General features: G+C 42.3%; 3 protein-coding genes across 5 annotated transcripts; 1 reads left to right on the top strand and 2 right to left on the bottom strand.

Moving 5' to 3' along the window:
• The first annotated feature begins 1,947 nt into the window (after positions 1-1,947).
• fkbp10a (FKBP prolyl isomerase 10a) lies at positions 1,948-9,970 on the top strand. The gene is made up of 10 exons (XM_044331370.1): positions 1,948-2,275; positions 3,047-3,192; positions 3,273-3,462; positions 5,003-5,148; positions 6,245-6,434; positions 6,522-6,667; positions 6,779-6,968; positions 7,241-7,383; positions 7,473-7,636; positions 7,776-9,970. The coding sequence occupies exons 1-10, from the start codon at positions 2,085-2,087 to the stop codon at positions 7,950-7,952; spliced, it is 1,683 nt and encodes a 560-aa protein (XP_044187305.1). The 5' UTR covers positions 1,948-2,084; the 3' UTR covers positions 7,953-9,970.
• Positions 9,513-13,914, bottom strand: LOC122967017 (cytosolic 5'-nucleotidase 3-like). Its single transcript, XM_044331371.1, has 9 exons — positions 13,758-13,914; positions 13,211-13,309; positions 12,763-12,832; positions 12,602-12,648; positions 11,643-11,728; positions 11,376-11,465; positions 11,118-11,280; positions 10,816-11,016; positions 9,513-10,196 (listed from the first exon to the last, which is right to left on the bottom strand). The coding sequence occupies exons 1-9, from the start codon at positions 13,758-13,760 to the stop codon at positions 10,086-10,088; spliced, it is 870 nt and encodes a 289-aa protein (XP_044187306.1). The 5' UTR covers positions 13,761-13,914; the 3' UTR covers positions 9,513-10,085.
• Positions 13,915-14,568: 654 nt separating this feature from the next.
• On the bottom strand, positions 14,569-19,197 carry LOC122967509 (kelch-like protein 11). 3 transcript variants are annotated; one of them, XM_044332194.1, is made up of 3 exons: positions 19,042-19,197; positions 18,185-18,694; positions 14,569-17,876 (listed from the first exon to the last, which is right to left on the bottom strand). In XM_044332194.1, exons 2-3 carry the CDS (start codon positions 18,646-18,648, stop codon positions 16,292-16,294), a joined length of 2,049 nt encoding a protein of 682 aa, XP_044188129.1. In that variant the 5' UTR covers positions 18,649-18,694; positions 19,042-19,197; the 3' UTR covers positions 14,569-16,291. The 3 variants fall into 3 exon arrangements, with proteins under 3 accessions (XP_044188129.1, XP_044188130.1, XP_044188128.1); XM_044332195.1 differs by having other exon boundaries at positions 18,185-18,661; XM_044332193.1 differs by lacking the exon at positions 19,042-19,197 and having other exon boundaries at positions 18,185-18,884.
• Between the last annotated feature and the right edge of the window lie 360 nt (positions 19,198-19,557).

The raw sequence follows: 19,557 nt of genomic DNA, 5'->3' as shown, positions 1-19,557 counted from the left end.
CCAGGGTCCAAACACCCAACAGACACATAAATAGAAACCTAACATTTAAACAAGGGCATTATTCATTTTTATTATTATTTTTTGTAATTGTTGCTACATGCTCTCATATTGTAAGCAGACACTGTATTAATAAAGAAACAAATATTCATCGTAAAGTTGTCTAATGAGCTGCATTTCTATCTACATTCCAAGCAAACTGACAAGCTGAGACACGGATTGGTGAGCATGAAATGTATCTGCATGGTTGACTCATCACTAGTGGGTCAATTTTACCTCTTGTCTGCAATGTTTGAAGCCTTTTTCACTCATAAGTTTAGAAGCAACACAGACTGTTTTGGTAGTTGGATGGTTATTAGGACCCAGAGGACAATGACCGAGCAGACAGATGTGCTCAAAAGTAATTCTGGGTGGAATCACTTCTGGAAGTGTAGTAGCAGATATAAAAAAGAAAAAAAAGCAGGCAGTATAAGCCTGTCACAGTTAACTAAAACCACAGAATCATTTCAGATCATGGGGAAGTACGTTATAATTTGGGGCTCACCTCATACGTGAGTGAGATCATGAGTACAGGCCTCTGGGCCAGGCATTACACGTTTGCAGAATTCCATTAAAAAGTGGGTGGGGGCCTGGGGGCCACTCCTCCTCCTCCTACTGCTCCCTGGAGTACACGACCCCTTTAGATGCGTCAAGAGACACACAGAGTGACAGAACAAAGCCGGAAGTTTGGTTGATTTCCCACAAAGTAAAAGCACAGCATTTTAAATTGTGGAAATATATTCTTTACATGGCAATATATCTGATTGTTTCCTTTATTTTAATTAATATGAGCTTGTGCACTATGCTGACTTTTCTCAATCTGTAATTCAGCTGCTTTGCAAGCAGGATCACTGGAGATATGGTTGATAAACACATTGACATTTGTTTGATCTACAATATTATATTCTTTTTTCAAGAGCACACAGCTTCACCATCCTGAAAATCATTCACCAGCTTATTCCACACTCTAATTCAGCAGTTCTCAACCTTAGGTCTGGGGACCCCCAGGGTCCTTGAGGGGGTTCTAGGGAGTCCCTAGAAAAATGGGGAATATTTTAATTTCACTATTATTTCATTGACTAGAAGTCAGCCCAATGAGAGAATGTATAAGAATGACTATTCTGTTCATAAGTTTCACACTCCTCGCTGTTAATCTGCCAGTCTACAGTTATGAATAACTAAATCCTATCAGATGGGGATTATGAGACTACATCTTATCAAATACAGGTCTGCGGCCTGATGTGTATCAATTTGGGGGTCTGTGACACCAAAAAGGTTGAGAACCACTGATCTAATTCATGATAACCTTAGGACCAAAAAATGACTGCATTCAGCCGTTGACACTGCCACCTGCAATCCATTCACTCAAGTGCATTTTTTAAATGTAATTATGTATTGCAACTTTCTTGTCTCCTTACTTTATTTATGATATTATAGTCACAAATATATGGCAAATACATTTTTACCTTAATACACTTTACAGTTACTTATTTATGCTGGTGTTTAGAATTTAGTACCTATTTATTAGAGTTTTTCATGCTTAATTTCAATATAACACATGTTCATATTGTGTATAGTAGTAATCTTTTTTTTAAAGAGGTACTTTTATGCTTTTGTTCTTGCACTTCTGGAATAAATAAAGTTGATCATATTTTAATCTTAAATTTGCATCATGGACCAGAAAAGGGTGGCAAATCTGGTTATTTGGAAAACTTTTTTTTTTTTTTAATCATTCTGAATTTCTACACTTAATAACATTTTGTCATTTTTAGTAGTAGTCCTCACTGTTGACCTCACAGAATCGAAAACAACAAAAATGCATTTTAACAAAACATTAAAATGTAAATCTCTTCATATTCCGTGATATTTGAGAAGGCTGGTATTTCGTCATTTTAACCGGACGTAGTGCGTCTTATTCCAGCTGGCTTCACCCTGCTGGGCTCCTCCAGACTTCTAGCGCTGCTCTTCCACCTCTTGAACCACATCACCCCGCTGGCAGGCAGGCAGGCCCCGGTTCCGTGTGTGCCGTTGTCAAAACTCTCCAAAACATGGACCTGATAATATCTTCGGTTTTTCTTATACTTCATGTTGTGAATTGCAGCCCCGGGCCGTTAGTGGATGTTGTTGTCGATCGGTACGACATCCCGAAAGTTTGTCCTCGAGAAGTGCAAACGGAAGATTTTATTCGGTATCATTATAACGGCACCTTCCAAGTAGACGGAAAGACCTTTGACTCCAGGTGAAATACTTCTAATTTCATTAATTGAGCCAACACTGCATTCATGGCTTACTTAACATATGTTTACATCATGAACATTTGGCATTGTGTTTAAAGTTAAGCGCGAGCTGCAGTAACAAGACGGCACGTGCGAAAACAAAGCTTTCAGCATGTAATGATTTTTTAGCCCCTTTTCAGAAATGTTAACATTGTTTTCCAGGGGCGACAAAATGGTGCAAAGTGCAGTAAAATTGACCTTTTCTCTCATACACTTTTCAGTATCACCTGAGTAAGAAAATACAACATCCGACATGCTACAACTGTTTTCCTTTGATTGATTCATGCTGGCAGGCAATATTCTGCAGCTAGGATAATAAACTGCAGACGTGTCAATCGCATATTTGGCCCTCTTACCTATGAAACTATGTAATTAGCTAAATGACATTGAAAACTTTATTGCTATGTTGAGAGGGGACTGTATTTTTGCAGTGCATATTCGTTTAGCATCCAGAAATGTATTGCAGATGCAAAATTACATGTAATAAACTGGGTAATCAGAATAAAAAAAGCCACAAGGATTACAAAATCCTTTTTTAAATAGTACTACTGATGTTGACGGAACATGTGATTGTGATTTTACAGCACCATAAAATGTTCTTAGCACCATGTCTCCAGCCTCCTGAACACATTTTAAAGTGTCTTTTTCTCAGGTTACCTATATTTTTTTGTATTTTCCATCAACATTTCTACTTAAGATAGATTCTGTCCATTATACACTCTTTCTGTCCACAGTTATAAACGAGGCAAAGCCGTCATCAGCCAGGTCGGCCTGGGCAGACTCATCACAGGGTTGGACCGGGGTCTTCAGGGCATGTGTGTCAACGAACGCAGGAGGATCACAGTGCCCCCACATCTGGGCTATGGAAGCATAGGAACAGGTGCAGAGGAACACAGTAACCACACTCTGTTGGTGACAGTATTTGTGTTGGTTTATGCCAATCTGTTTTTTATTTGACAGGTGGTGTAATTCCTCCTGACGCTGTGTTGGTGTATGATGTTCACCTACTGGACATCTGGAACGCTGAGGACAAGGTGCAGATCCGCACGCTCAGCAAGCCACCGAGCTGCAACCGCACCGCCGCTGCGTCAGATTTTGTGCGTTACCACTATAACGGCACCCTGCTGTCCGGTGAAGCCTTCGACTCCAGGTGAGACAGCTGCAGCGTGGTACGGTGTTGTTGAGTGTCGGGACTTGTGCTCATAAGTTTACATACCCTGGCAGAATCTGCAAGATGTGTAGCATTCCTAGTGTCTGTAGTTATGACCATAAAACTCAATTTTAGTCTCATCAGTCCAAATAATTTTGTTCCAGAAGTTTTGAGGCTTGTCTAGGTGCTGTTTGGCATATTGTAAGCGGGCTGTTTTGTGGCGTTGGCACAGTAATGGCTTTTTTCTGGCAATTTGACCACGCAGCCCATTTTTGTTCAAGTACTTCCTTATTGTGCATCTTGAAACAACATGCAACTTTCAGCTGAAGTTGCATGTGGGTTTTTCTTTGCAATCTGAAGAATTTTCCTGGCACTAACTTGTGGCTGAAATCTTTGTTTTTCTACCTGTCCGTGGCTTGGTATCAACAGAATCCTTCATTTTCCACTTCTTTATCAGAGCTTGAATGTTGTGGACATTTAGAGCGACGGTCAGCACCTCAGTGGAGAAAAGCGATCACGAGCCTTTGATGTCTTAAAGCTGAAAATGTTTATTGAAGAACTTGATCAAGGAGAACTGAAATAGCGAACATCGAAGTCATCTGCAACTCGGATGCTGTCTCTTTCCATTCTGCCCCCTGAAAGTCTGAGTCTTATTCTTTAACCTCAGCAGATCAGACTACAATATGAAAAACTAGTCTAATTGGTTCACTAGTTTTTAAACAAGGAACTGCATTTTACCCGTGTCAGTTCAGGTCACGTTGCATGGAACTTCAGGTCACTGTCAGCACATTCTGGTTTCACACTCCACCGATCTGTGTTGTCTAGGAAAGCCTCCTCTGACCTTGGTGACCATAACAATGCTGATTTACCCTCTATCAGAGAGGTTTCTGCTTTCCCCAAAACATCACAGACAGCTGGAGTCTGAAGAGGAGGAGAAAACGTCTCCTCCCTGCTTAAGAATTACAGTGTGACCTCAAGGCCCAGGCTTGACTCAGTGTAACCCAATTTGTAACCCCTAAAGATGCATTTTTATATCCTTTTCCTTATTTATAAAGTTCAACTCCCTTTTCTCGCAGGTCCAGGACAGTTCTTTTGCTTTCCCCATGGTTCAGTATCCAGTACAGTCAGAACAGCCCTGGATGAAATGTTCAGGGTCTCTCAAGAGCTAAGAAACTCATTGATTATTAATACACAGACACTAATCACAATCAAACAAGTCACAGGTGTGGAAACTTACCCTTCATAGCCATTTAAACCTGTGTGCGTCAACTTTTCTGTTTATTATCAGGCCAAACATTCAAGGGTATGTAAACTTTTGATCAGGACCATTTCGGTGATTTCAGTTATCATTATGATTTAAAAAGGGCAAACACAATCATATGAAAATAAATGGCTTCACCCAACCACCATCCCTAAATAAAACAAAGGTTTTCAGCTTGATCAGTCATATTTTCCAAAAAATAGCCATCTTCTAGCCATATTTCACAAATTCTACCATGCTTTTCAAGAAGCTTTTTTTTCTCCCCTGTGTTTAATCTAGTTACTCGAGGAATGAAACCTATGACACCTACCTGGGGAAGGGCCACCTCATCAAAGGCATGGACGAAGGTCTTCTGGGCATGTGTGTTGGAGAGAGGCGCATCGTCATCGTCCCGCCCTTCCTGGCATATGGAGAGAGCGGCCACGGTACTAAGACTAATACATGAAGATAGCTGTTTATGTTTGCACAATTGTATCTTTTGTGCTCACCTGCTAAGTATTTGTTAACCGAGAAGAACAGAACATCTCTGCTAAGGATCATTTTAGAGGCCAAAATAAGCTAAATTTTAATCTATGTTTCAACAGACTTTGATCGACTAAGAGTTGACTCGCTCAGTGTCAGATGAGGGTGTCGATGTCAATATTTGAGAGCTGTTAAAGACCACACACTGCTTATAAAAAGTGAGAATAGTGAAGCATATGACTCTCCTTTTACCTGTGGAGTTATCTTGTAAACAAACAAAAGTTATTGTATATAGTAAAAAGTCAGTTTGCAGTCTTCTTCTTCTCTCCTGCCTTGCTGGTTTACTTGGTGTATTTAAGCCACCTGTAAATCAGTAGAGTAATGTGAAACCATTGGCAGGCACGTGTATCACATCACTAGTGTACACGTGTGTTCTTATCCACTCATATAAAAAAAACTGCTCCATAGCACTACCAGATGTCAGAAACTCCACAGGGCATCTTTTTAGTGGCTGTTGTTCATCTTCATAGCCTCGTTAAGGAAGTATAATTTGTCAGTTTAGCGGAATAACTACAGGTTGCATATCCTTCTCTTTAGTGCAGGCCTTTATTCAAAGCACACTATAAGTGTTTAGTTTTATTTACTACTTCAGGGGCAACAATTGGTTCCAAATGATTTCAGTACAATATGAAAATGGACTTGCGTATGCTGAAAACGGAGACGGTTTTGAAAGTACTTCTCTGTGGGTGTGTCCTTTACTTGTGTCCAACTGCGTACATATCAGAGTCAAGACTCATCTTCTGACATTTTCCTTCTCACAGCGTTCCTGTTTGATTATTGCTTGCCCTCTGGGAGCACCGACAAGGACGAGTTATTATTGCATTATAATCAAAATGACTGTTAATGACATGCGAGCCTCTCTGCCTCTGCAAGTCACTGCAAGAAAAGTCTCAGGGCAAGAGAGGACAACAGGTCTGCCTGGAGGATAAAAAGTAAAAAAATTTGGAGTATGCTTTGACTTTTCCACTTGGCTTATCTTACTTTTTTTTCCCCCAACAGGAACTCAAGTCCCTCCTCAGGCTACACTGGTGTTGGAAGTGCTGTTGGTTGATGTGTTCAACCCTAAGGATGATCTGATCATGCAGGTGAAGTACGCACCTGAAGTCTGCAACCGCAAGACGGAGACCGGAGATTACATCCGCTACCACTACAACGGCACCTTCCAGGATGGCACGGCCTTCGACTCGAGGTAAAACTGAGATCCTTCTATTTCCAGAAGGCAATAAAGTAAGAGCAAAACAAGTTATAAAAAGACTGTCACTCTTGCCTTTGACAGCTACCAGCGAAATAGCACCTACAACACTTACATCGGCATGGGATACGTGATTAGAGGGATGGACAAAGCCCTGCAAGGCCTGTGCATAGGAGAGAAGAGGAGGATTATCGTGCCTCCTCACTTGGCGTATGGAGAAGATGGAGTTGGTGAGTTTGACGCAAGTAAAGACTTGTAATCGAGCAAAAAAAAACACCCACTGAAAGGCTTATTTATGTTTATAACGCTGCCCTGTTTATTTTTTTGTTCCCTCTCTTTAGGAGACCTCATTCCTGGCTCTGCTGTGCTGGTCTTTGACATCCACGTCATTGATTTCCACAACCCCAGAGATCCAGTGGAGATTAAAGTGACCCACAAACCGCAGGAATGCAACATTACCAGCGAGGCCGACGATTTGATTGAGTATCGTTATAATTGCTCCTTGATGGACGGCACCCTGCTGTACTCCTCGTGAGCTCCCTCTGCTGTTCACTCTGCTACACTGCATCCTCCTGCTGGTTCGCTGCATGTAATCGTTGCTGGCTCCTTGTCTGACAGATTTCTGTGGGCCTGGAACTGCAGATATCATACCATTTACATATCCATGACAACAGCACGTACGCCTGCATGGCCCGAGGTTTTGATACACAGCAAAGTTTTAATTGGCTTGGATTATTATTATTTTTTTTAATTCTGTCTGTTACGAGTCATAACAAGCTGTGTGTGTGTGTGTCCATTTCCAGGGACCAGTTTGACTCGCCTTCCACCACGACTCTCGGAGCGAACATGGTGATCCTGGGTCTGGAGAAAGGTTTGAGTGGCATGTGCGTGGGCGAGAAGAGGGAGGTGGTTGTTCCACCTCACTGGGGCCACGGAGAAAGTGGAGGTGACTCACTGGAACTGCTTAGATAAAACTACGTATGTTGTGATCTGCACACACTTCCCTGTTTCATGTTCTTATGTTGGTGTCTCCAGCTGGAGGAGTCCCCAGTAGCGCAGTGCTCTTCTTCGAGCTGGAGTTGGTGAAGCTACAGAAGGGTGTACCTGAAGGCTACATGTTTGTGTGGCTGGGAGACAGCCCTGATCCCCTCTTTCCTGCCATGGACCTCAATAGTGACAAAGAGGTCCCTCTAGAGGAGGTAAGAAGCAGACAGTCTGAGTCTAACCAAATCTAATTTTACCCTCTAAATATATCTTTTAACGCACGACAAGCAGCCAGGGAATAAAGCAGTAAAAACTATTTGTAACAGTGCAACTCCGTCTCCTATTTTTCTCCAGTTTTCAGCCTTCATCATGCTCCAAGTTAAAGAGGGCAAAGGTCGTCTTCGGCCAGGGGCTGATGCCAGCGTCATCATTAAGGGGATGTTCAACAACCAGGATCGTAATAGAGACGGGAAGATCGTAGAATATGAACTGAATGCTAACGAGGAGTCTGCGGCACGAGAGGAGTTGTAAAGAGGACACACATTTCAGCGGCTGTCAAGAACAAGCTTGCAGTGGCTGTCGTCTTAGCAACACTGTTTTGCAACTCTTTAAAAAAAAAAAAAAAAAAATTCAAATACTGAAACACTGTTGAGCCTCTATTGAAGGCAATCAGGCTGTTTGGTTTCATAGTGTTGAAATATGAAGCTGAACAACACTGACTATGTTTACATGCACACTAATATTCCACTATTATTCCGAATGACAATATTCCGAATTTAATACGGGTCATGTAAACAGCATATTCCGTTTGGATATTCCGAATTAGGCCTTATTCTAAATGTAGTATTTTGCAATTAAGACATGTGGGATATGCCGATATTACTCAGGTTTTAGGAGCATTCTTTGGAAATTTATACATCACATTCAGAATATGCGTCTCGCTTATCGCAGTATTACACATGGCCTCTTTCCTGTTTACGGTCAGCTCTGTGCGTTGTAAACAAACCAACTAGCAAACAGTTTGCAAGTTTGGGATAGAGATGCATGATGGGCTGGTTGTGTAACACACCCCTGTGCAGGCTAAATGACATATGCTGGAGCAGGAAGGCAGACAGAGGAGAGGAATGAGAGGAGAGCGGAGAACTGTTTAGTGCAGGCTGGAAAAACAGCAAACCTTCTCCACGACAAGGACGGAGGGGATTGGTTGGACTGACGGCGACGACTTGGCGTGATGCACGACAAACACTCAGCAGTGTAGTAAACATCATGGTACAACCTAGGTACTGGATGTGGCTGTAGCTATAGATTTATAATATCAGTCATATCATTATCACTTATAAAGCAGCTCACTAATGATTTTCACCTCGCTGGTTTACTTCACTGCCTCCGGAGATCTTGTGATTCCCGTTCCCACCGGAGCAGAGGGAAACCCTGAAAACCCTCTGCATGTGAACAGGAATATTAGTGGAATGTTCACACTCATTAGCCATGTAAACACCTTTTAGTAGGAATATTTTTTCGGAAAATAAGGGCAAAAACTGGAATATTTTGTGCACGTAAACATAGTCACTGACATCTAACATCTACATTTGAGGGCCAGTGTGGTGTGTATGGGAAATAGGTATTTAAAAATGTGAAAGAAGAAAAATTGTCTGTTCTGTTGATTTAAAAAAAAAAAAAAGCGTATTAGATTTTTTAAAGGGAAGTATGTGGGCGGGGCCTATCTTTCAAGAATATTACTTTTTTAAATAAATAATGTAAGTCAAATGGCTAGCTATGGATGCAGAGCCTCAGACACTTCCCCTTGATGTAAAAATGGTGAAAAACCACTGGTTGTACAGTATGTTTGGGAGTGGCTAGTGTGTACAATTGTAGAAATTCTATTATAGAAAATAATATCAGAGTGTGTTGTGGAACGTATAAATTTTTATAATAAAATAAAGACACTTAGGAGCTGTGGTGTTATATAAGAGAAACAATCGTTAACATAAAAAAAAAAAATACAACCTGTTCTTTATGTTTGACAATGTAGTGAGGAATTCAAATAACTTGGAAGACTCAACGCTGTAATAAAACAAGGAGAACATCACGTTTCAAGTTTCCAGTTAAAATGTTCCTGAAAGAGGTTTTATTGCAAGAGGCTGGAGATCAGTTTGTAACCAAATACCAAATCTTGTGCTGCCATTTATGTTGTGCGTTTTTTTCCTTCCCTTTATCATTACATTCTGTATGAAAGAACTGTAACAAAACCAACCATTCCCGAAACAAAACAAAAAAAAACACCCATAACCACATACACACACTTTACATGTTGCACAGTAGGTACACAGTGCAAATCTGACTTCCACCAAATACAGTGTGATCCAAAAGCAGTTTTTTACCCATAACCATGAGAGGAGACCTGTTGACGATGATATAAAAAGGGTTGAGTGGTGGACGTGACCTGTGGCTGTAAACTGGACTTGTGAACAGTCTGGCAAAACAATATGTGTGTAACAGGGACTCATGCACACAAAATAAAAACCTTTTAGTCAAATTATTAAAAAAAATGAATTCTCAACCTCCATCTGGCACATTCTGAGCAGGAGCCTCAGCTGATGGCACTGGAGTGTCCAATACTAAATGACCAGTAGTAAAAAAAAAGACAAAAAAAACATTCTCAGTTCACTTGTTACCAGTGAGGTAGAGCAGTATAGCATTTGAGACTTCCAAAGTCTCATCCTTTACCAACACAATGTCATATGAGTCCAAGTAAGACTGCTTCCTCTCCTCCACCTGAGAACAAAAAAAAACAAACAACAGATGAGGAGTGAGTATTAAAATGTCAGAATGACATTTTCTCTCTTTGTCGAGATTCAAATGAGAAAATCAGTTTTGCTCCCATAATTAACAGGTAAATATGAAGCTAGAGCAAATAGTTCCAGCACACAACTCCCCATAAAAACCCACTAATTGTCATTTTTACATTTCTTTTTGTGTGTAGATTCAATGAACAAAATACAACGTGTTAACTTGTGACTTTTGGAGGTGTTGGTAGGCATTTCTTTTTCTCCTTTGGCTTGTTGTTTCCCCCTGCTTCCAGTCTTTATGCTAAGCTAAGTGTCTGCTGGCTTTAAGAGTGATATCAATCTATCTAACTCTCTGCAAGAAAGCAAATAATTTCCTCCCAAAATGTCAAACTATTCCTGTAACATGGACAAATTTGTGACTGTGCTCTTCTAGCTGCTGTATTCTTTAAGAAGGTGGATGTGCTGCTGTAACTTTGACAACAAACACTATGAAGTAATCGATGCCAGTTGTTGACATTTTAAGACTGAATTGTAAAAAATAAATACAATATCTGTCTGTATTGTTATCCCGCCACTTTCTTGAACATGAGTGAGTGTTTTTATACCTTGTCATTGAGGAACCCGATCTTGAGGATGTTCTCTATGTCCTGCACCCCGTCTGCCATGGTCAGATCTCCCAAAGAGTCTCCCAACAGCAGCACGTTGGGCCGCGTCCGCAGCTCCTGGAAATGACCCGTGTTGAGCAGGGCACCTTCCCTCTTATTGTAGATGTGGATCAGCTCTCCCTTGAAAGCCTTCAACACTCCCTGTGTAAGCACATCAAGAATCATACAGGGTGTGTCTCCCATCAAGCCTCCATCCTGCTGTGGGGTTCAAATTGTAGTATGTTTAAGGTGAGGATACTCACAGACTCATCGAAGTCCATGTAGTTGGAGAAGACTTTGACGTTGGGGTGGAAGACCCCAGCCTGGCGAATCACCTCCTCCAGGATGTCTCCTATTCCAGCAGAGAAGATGAGCAGAGGGATGCTATGCTCATACAGGTGGTCGAAGAACAGCTGGTAGCCCTCCCTGTTGAGACATTATTAGAATAAACCCACTCATATTATCAGCATTTTAACTACAAATATAATTTTCTGACTCTCAGAGGAAGCAGGTTTTCTTACCTCAGCATTGCATCAGACTCCCGCACCACCGTGGCCAGCAGATCTTTCCTGATCCGCTGCTGTACCAGTAGTTCATGAGCTTTAGTCCACCTGCGAGATACAGACGCAGAACAGTGTCATTAACACATTAAAAATACTTGGAAGTTCAGAGACGTTTATAAATTTGCTTCAAACTAGTGACCCCAAAGCAAAATCACAAGCTCCCAGATCAGCATCAGGAAAATTTTTTTGAACTCAGAAGGTAAAGTATCTGTACTAAATACGTACCACTCCACCATAAGGGGCAGCTTCTCATCTACTGACCGTGAAGAGTCAATCTCTATGGGGTAGTATGTGTTGAGCAGATCCTTCAGCTGAGGGAGACAAGACAGTAGACAGGATGCATTTTAGGACAATTTACTTCTCCTCAGTCTATTTCATTTTGTCTATGGTTACAATAATAACAAAGTCCAGACAATCTCTTAAAAATATTAGTTTAAGTAATATCAGATCCTACTGAAAAATATGCCATATTGCAAATACAAAAATGCACTGAGGAAAAAGATTTAATAGCAAGACCACCCTTCACGTTGTAGCATTACATCCAAGTGGATTCAAATCACAGATCATATTTCACTTTTTCTGCATGCTTCCATTCCTGTTATCACCCACTAGAGGGCAGAATTAATGAATAAATAAATGATTTATTACAAAATTAAGTAACAAATATGTAAGTGGTCTACCACTTATAATTTGAAAAATAAAGACCTCTAGACTGCAAAAAGGCATATAAATGTGTAATTCACTAGTAAGATCTATCAAGTTTAAAAATGCATTATGTTTGAGATGTTTCAATTTACATGTGGATAAAAATAAAACACGAAATCACCCTTACATTTCCTGAATTATAGACTGAATTATGTGGTTTTTTCCCCCACTAAATCATGACCTAGTGCAATGTACGGTAACTATATTTAAAAATGCACTCTTCCATGAGCTAGATGGTTTATGTATTAAGCAGTTAGTTACAGTTTCATTACCTTCTGTCAAACATTGTTAAATATTACTATAGAAGGACAGCTCAATAACACATTAAGACAACCAAATTCCTGAGGAGATACTTAAAAGCTGTTTTCACTCTGTGCAACAGCATCAAAATACTGACGCCATTACATCTGGTGCAAGTTAACTTGATGGTACTGGCAGAAATAAAAAATCTGCTTTTGCAACAAAAGCCTCATTCCTACCTTTTCTCTGCATTCATCAGAGATAAGTTTGCTATTGTCAAGAATATCTGCAAATAGAAACACACACAAAATGACACAATGACACAGTCATTCATAAACATTTTGCCAAAACCAACTTTTATGTGTTTGACAACCTCAAACAAAACTTCTGGTGGACTTACTATGACATGTGGGGCATCTTTTCCCATTATATGCAAATCTTGTTAGGGTCATGTCAAAATCTGAGATGACCTGGGTTAAAAAAAAAAAGAGACAAGAAAATAAATACACCACGGCTGCAACTAACGATTATTTTCTCGATTAATCAATTAGTTGTTTCGTCCATAAAATGCCAGAAAGAGGTGAAACATGCCGATGACTGTTGCCAAAGGCCAAGATGCAATCTCAAATGTCTTGTTTTGTCCATAACAATCCACAACCCAAAGATATTCAGTTTTCTGTCATAGAGGACTGAAGAAACTAAATATTTCACATTTGAGAAGCTGGAATCAGAGAAAAAATGACTCCAAACAATTAATCGATTATCAAAATAGTTGGCGATTAATTTAATAGCTGACAACTAATCGATGAATCGTTGCAGCTCTAACACACACTGGATATGAAGTGTACCTGTAACGTGTTGGAGCCTGCCTTCTGCATGGACTGAAGGATCTCCTGCACCCTCTGAGGGTCCCTCATACACACCGAGGGGTTGGACAACTCTGGAATCTAAGCAAAGAAAAAAAATGTATGTGAGTGTGTATCCAGGAGGTAGAAAGACAGACAGTGTCACGTTGGAGGTCTGCAAACCTTCATTGTCTGTTTAAACATCAAACACGAGTCCAGCAGCTGAATGGAAAGATAACTTAGTTAGCTAACCGGTCAGGTGCTAATTAACACACCGTTTAGCTGCACATGCCTTCACAATATTAGCCAATGCAAAGACGCTGACACAATAATACGCACTTCCCTGTAACTTACTGTAATTTACTAAGACGGTAGCGTTATAGCAAACAAAGAGGAATCTGTGAAACGTCAGCTAACGTTAGCCACACTACACTAGTCAGCATTGGTTAGCTAGCTGCGCTTGGCTAAGCTAGTAGGCAAGTTCATTAGTGTAGGTTGCATCCATGTAGCTGTGTGGCTTCCCCCCAAAAAACCTGCTGAATACGGTTACCATTTTCTTGAAATATGCTGACGATCCGTAAAGGTTATCTTGACAATATGTGTGTCATCGGTGGTCAGTCTCCGTTGGTTTGTTGCTATGAGGACGACAGAATCATTGAACGGTTCTGTTGTCCCCTTCCCGTTTTCGCAACTGTGGGGATTTCAAGAACCAGCGGTTGAACAACAAAACAGTGAGGGAAACACTTGTTAGTGAAATCCCAGTGACCGGGATTTGAAGTTTACCCTACATAATTGGTGAAAGCCGCCTCAAAAATGTATGAGAAATGTGAAAATACGTAGCTGTCAGTCATGTATTCTCTGGTATAAAGCGCACGATACATGTCTTTGTCTGATGTTTTTACAATTACGAGCCCGCAGTAAACACGTGAAGGCAGCATCACTACTTGCATAACTTGAGATGGGACGGTGTGTACTCTTCCCTTTCAAAGCAAAGGCACCGATTCAAGGTTCCCACCCCGTCTTTGACCCAGGGTTTCTCTGCGGGACCCCGGTCCATTAAATAATACTGGGGGGAACAAACCATGCCATATTGCAAATACAAAAGGGAGACAGTGCTCAAGACCATGTTTACATCAGAATTAAACTGGAAAAATCCTTTAAACCTGAAAATGACATTTAGAGTGTGGTCACAGACACTATTGTTAGAAGTATGACAGCATAGGATCATGTTTCACACATACAGCTACAACTGTAAACTGTTATCTGTACTTTTGTATATGCAAGTTATATAAAACAGCTCCTTCAACCTGTAAAATCCAACAAAGCATGATAATAATAATAAAACACTATACGTTCCACCGTCAGTCTTACAAAACAACTTTAATTGCAAGTGATGACATTAGCATTTCTTACATCCAATATAAGAGCACAATGTCAGACTATCACATGCAAAGCAAATTACATAGCTTATTCCACTTGCAGTGCTATTTAGGTTGGTCATAAAGTGAAAATGGTTATAATTTCTGCACTCTGTAACAGGCACTGCATTGACATTGGGAATTTTTTGAATGTCAGTCACAACACATTCATATAACATTTTTTGCCTATAGGTCTGATTTCTTTTCATTTTATATTTAAGTATTTTTGGAGGGCGAAAGGAGACCACAGGACAACATAGCAGATCTCTAATATACACCCAGCTGGAAGTGAAGTACAATAACACAAGCTGTTACAAGACATTTAATATGGGAAACAAAACTGCAAATAATAACATGTTTTTCCTTTTTTTTATATATCAAAGATCAAACCCTATTGGATGTAAGCTGGATAAAACAATTCTTTTCCAAAATACAATCACCTTGTCTGATATGAAATTAATGACATAAGCAACGTCAAAGTGCAGTGGCAACTTAAATCCTTATGCTTCTGTAAGACTTTACAATTAGATGTCAAAAAGTGCAGCTCTAGAGAAGCTTTTTTTTTTTTTTTTTACCATTCTTTGCAGATAGACAACTGTACCTTCCGCAAACACAAATCATACACACTCCTGCACGCACACATGTACACATTTTCTATGTATCGTTCTTGAATGAATGGGAATACACCGAGCAATCGACTGCCAAAGTGCAAAAGAAAGGAATGAACGAGCCATTGCCAATGATTGGTACTTAATGCAGTGGCCGAACAGAATGCTTGAACGTTAAGATAACTCAAAAGGAATGATTTCATCACATCTTTTATGAATCGTTTAGACATTACAGTTCCTTCATTATTTCACTTCTTCAGAAATTTGGAGATGTGTTATATAAGCAGCACAAAAGACTGATGTACTCTGTACAACTGTTGGGGAGGAGGGGTGGGGGAACTGCAATCTAAAAGCAAACTAGTCTACAGGATTTTAAGATTAACAGCCTTTCAGAATCCATTCATATTTTGTTGTAGAGGCTACAGAGTAACAAGCAGAGCCATTCTAGTACAGCAACTATAATATAAAGAGAAACTTTTGGACCGATGTTATCCTTGCATGAAGAGATTGTCACAGTGTTACAAATGGAATGAATCTTCATTTAGCGAGTTGGATTGGAAATAGGAATGCAGTTATTACTAATGTCACATAGACTTCCCAGTACAGGGATACAATAAAGGAATGTAAAATATCCATATCAATGTATACATATACAGCTTTTTACTCTTCATGTACAAACAGATAAACAGCATCTATACCAACATACTTGACTAAAGGAAATTCAGTTGTTGGCCGCTATATAACACTCTTATTCACATGTTTACATTCGCCGTATCCCTTCGCACAGACCATCAGCTGGTCAGTGCACACCAGCCCACACGTTTCATGGCTTTCGACAAATCAGCCATTAACACAACACAGCATGAGAGCCGACGGCACAGATTTCTTTTTAACGAAATCTAGTATGAGAGCGACGCATGACCCGCTGTAGCATGTTATGTATGAGTGGGGGGGCGGTGGGGGGGGATTGATGATGATGGCTGCGGTGGAATGGTGGCTCGCAGTATATCTTCGGACAGAGCCGTGAAGTTCTCAGAGGGGAGCAGACATGCTCTTGCTCAGCACTCTATCTGTGACTGGAGCTGTCGGCGCAGGGTGAGTGTGCGCCGGTGAAGCTGCTGCATTTGCTGCATGCGATCTCGCTGGCGGGCCAGGTTCTGGGGCATGGGGTAGCGCTGGCAGCCGTAGAGGAAACGGTAGGGGATGCGGACATGGCAGGCGGTGGCTCGGCAGCGAGGCTGAGGCATGGGAGGCAGCAGCATCCAGCGCTTCCTCTCGGCACAGTAGCGGTACGCCTCCTTGCGGTACTGCTTGTCTACGTCGTCACTGTTCTTCCAGCCTCCGATGATGAAGACATCCTCATCAAAGTGGCAGATAGCGGCGCCCTCAATGCTGGTAACTTCTGGTGGAAGGCTCTCCAGGATCTCATCGGAGATGCGTACGCTGATCTTCTGTCTGGCGACCTCGTCCCGCACTGTGTAGCTCTTAGGGCAGCAGGACGCCGTGTGGTAGAAGTTAGTGGAGGCCACAGCCATCTGGAAGATGCAATAGTTGTCAATAAGGGGCAGGGAGTCAACATCCTGCCACTGGCGGCTCTCTGTGTCATAGCGAGTGGTCACTGTCTTCAGTCCGTCCTCGTTATCTGTGTCCACAGGTGTGCGTGCCGTGACGTACACATAGCGATCCTCCACACTCACTGCCTTCACATCCCGCAGGATTTTGGGGGCAGATTCCAGATTGTGCCACTTGTCCTGCTCAGGCTCGTACACACTGACATCTTTGAAACCTGGACTGAAGTTTCCATGGCCACCGATGCTGTATAAGATATCCTTAATGCAGGTGAGGCCAAAGGAGTGCTTGCGTGTGGTCAGGTTGCTCACTTGCTCCCAGGTGTTGCGATTCGGGTTGTAACGTTCCACCGTCTTCGCAAAGCCCGGTTCCATAGAACCGGCTACGTACACGTGGGACTCTGTGGCAGCGATGGCGTGACCGTCCAGGTGGTTGTGGATGTGCGGCAGGTTGACCCAACGGTCCTCGTAAATGAAGTAGCCCACACACTCGCTCAGGTAGTCCCCTCCCTCTGACACTCCTCCCACTACCATTATAACGTCCATGTTCTGGCCAAAGCGAGGCTGGAAGGAGGCCATGTGGGAAGACCAGAACTCCATATCAGCTGACTTAAGGTTCTCAAAGCGAATAGCGTGGCCCTCTACTGCCTCCGACACCAGCCGGAGACAGGCCTCGTTGGCGGCCACTAAGGTCTCATTTTTCACCACCCTGGTCAGGTAGGTGGGCTTGATTTGGGGCAGCCTCAGGAGACGGAAAAGCTCCTCGAAGTAGCGGCTTCGCTCGTCTGGGTTCTTCTGCACCCACTTGACCACGGCTTCGAATAACACCTCCTCAGAATCCACTGTGATCTCCGCATCCGACAGCCAGTCACGGACCAGGTGAAAGGGCAGTGTGTAGAACTCCTCGTCCTGGATGACCTTATGGAAGTTGCGGCGGATCATGTCTGCTGCCCGTAGTGCCAGCTGGTCCAGGGTGTACATATGGGCCAAACTGTGCACCGCCACACAGTTGGTCAAGCTCAGCTTCTTCTTAAGGAACTCACCACAGAAATCCTTCAGTTGCAGGAGGAGGAACCTGAAATAGACGCAACAGAAAAAAAAGTATAGGATGTCAGATATAATGAGCAGTTTCTGTTAAATTGGTAATACTATTCGGTTTCGACTGGTTAGGCCAGGACAGCCTTGTTTTCTGCAAGCAGAGCACAAAAACAAATCTTTTCAGCAACAGAGCATGCACAGAAGGCCTCATGCTTTGACTGTCAAAGTCACTGTCATGCCCTCCATTCCCCCCCCCCCCCCCCCCCCCCCCCCCCTCCCATTCCCCCATACACACACACACACACACACAGACACAAACACAGAAATGTAATTGTGAAACCATACCTATCAGCTAGCTCCAGTACTTCATGCACATTGCAGGTGCTAACGCGTATTTCTCCAGTGTACATATACTGTATGACACTCTCCACCGTCTCCGGATCCGGCCCCATCTCTGAGCTCCATTCCTTCATCTCTACCCGTCCGGACAAGGACTCGGAGAACTGTCCACCCAGCAGTGGGGTGAAATAGTCGGTGGCCGCAGCCAGGACGGACCTGTGGGCTGAAAACTCACAGGTCTGGACGCTCCCGGCAGCCGCCCCGCTGCTGAAGGCCAGCGTCACGTCGCAGAACAAGCCCTGCTTCCTCTGCTCGTTCTGCCGCCGAGACAGCTCCGAGCAGTGGGAGGAGGAGGTGAAGTCCTCGGCCTCTTCCGCGTCCCCGTCTCCGGCAAGGGCGCTGGGTGTGCCGGTGCCGCCGCTGCCGCTGCTCCTGGAGGAGTCCTCCGGGTTGGGGGCCGCCGCTGCCATTCTGCTGCCAGCGCTGGGGGTGAGCAGTGGTGGAAAATGAAGCAAACTAGTGAAGGAAAGGAGGCGACATACGCAGCCACACATACATGATATGGAGTCAAAACAGAGAACGGCAGTAAAGCGCGTTTCGTATTGGTTGGGCACGCATTTACCTTTAAAACTCATATCATCTGTTTTAAGTGCAACACAGGCATGCTAGTGTCTCTAGTTTAGTCTAAAACTAAAACTAAAGGTTGATTTTCATGTCAAACTAGTGTTATAGACTACTACACATAGTAACATTACCTTAAAGAAAAAACAGCTACAGAAAAATAATAACAATTTGATAACGTGCACAATTTCAAGCTATTATTTTTACTGAGAACAAAATTCACAAAAGGACCAAAAACAAACCTCTGGCAACGTTTCTGGTGACAAAATGAAGCCTTTAAGGGGGACACGATCAATATGAAACCAACTTCATCTTGGTAAACACAGACAGAATCACGGACATGCGCAGTGGATGAAAGGCGTAACCGCGTCTGACGTCGGCAGCCGTCCCCTCTGCTGAGCTCTGAGCTCTGTCTGGATCATTGATCGTCTGCAGCTATGAGCTGCACATGGAAAAAAACTTATGCTGACATGTAGTTTGTTGTGCATCCTCTGCAACAAAGTCTGCAATAAATTAACAGCATCATACTCTTCTGCATATATAGCTTATTTATATTTATAGTGGATATCAAATAAGTCTACTCCCATCTTCTTATGACCTAAAAAACATTTCACTCTCATTAGCTACTCATGGCCGACTTGACTTGTAACGACAGGAAAATCTATTTCATTTAGGTGTGCCAGATATGAAAAGGGATATAAAAATATTTCAGAATCCTTAAATGTAGGAGTAACCTGATGCTGAACATTCATTTATTT

The sequence above is a fragment of the Thunnus albacares genome, chromosome 17, assembly GCF_914725855.1.
Source record: "Thunnus albacares chromosome 17, fThuAlb1.1, whole genome shotgun sequence".
NCBI lineage: Eukaryota > Metazoa > Chordata > Actinopteri > Scombriformes > Scombridae > Thunnus > Thunnus albacares.
Note: the sequence above shows the minus strand (reverse complement) of the source record. Positions and strands in the feature narration are given on the sequence as shown.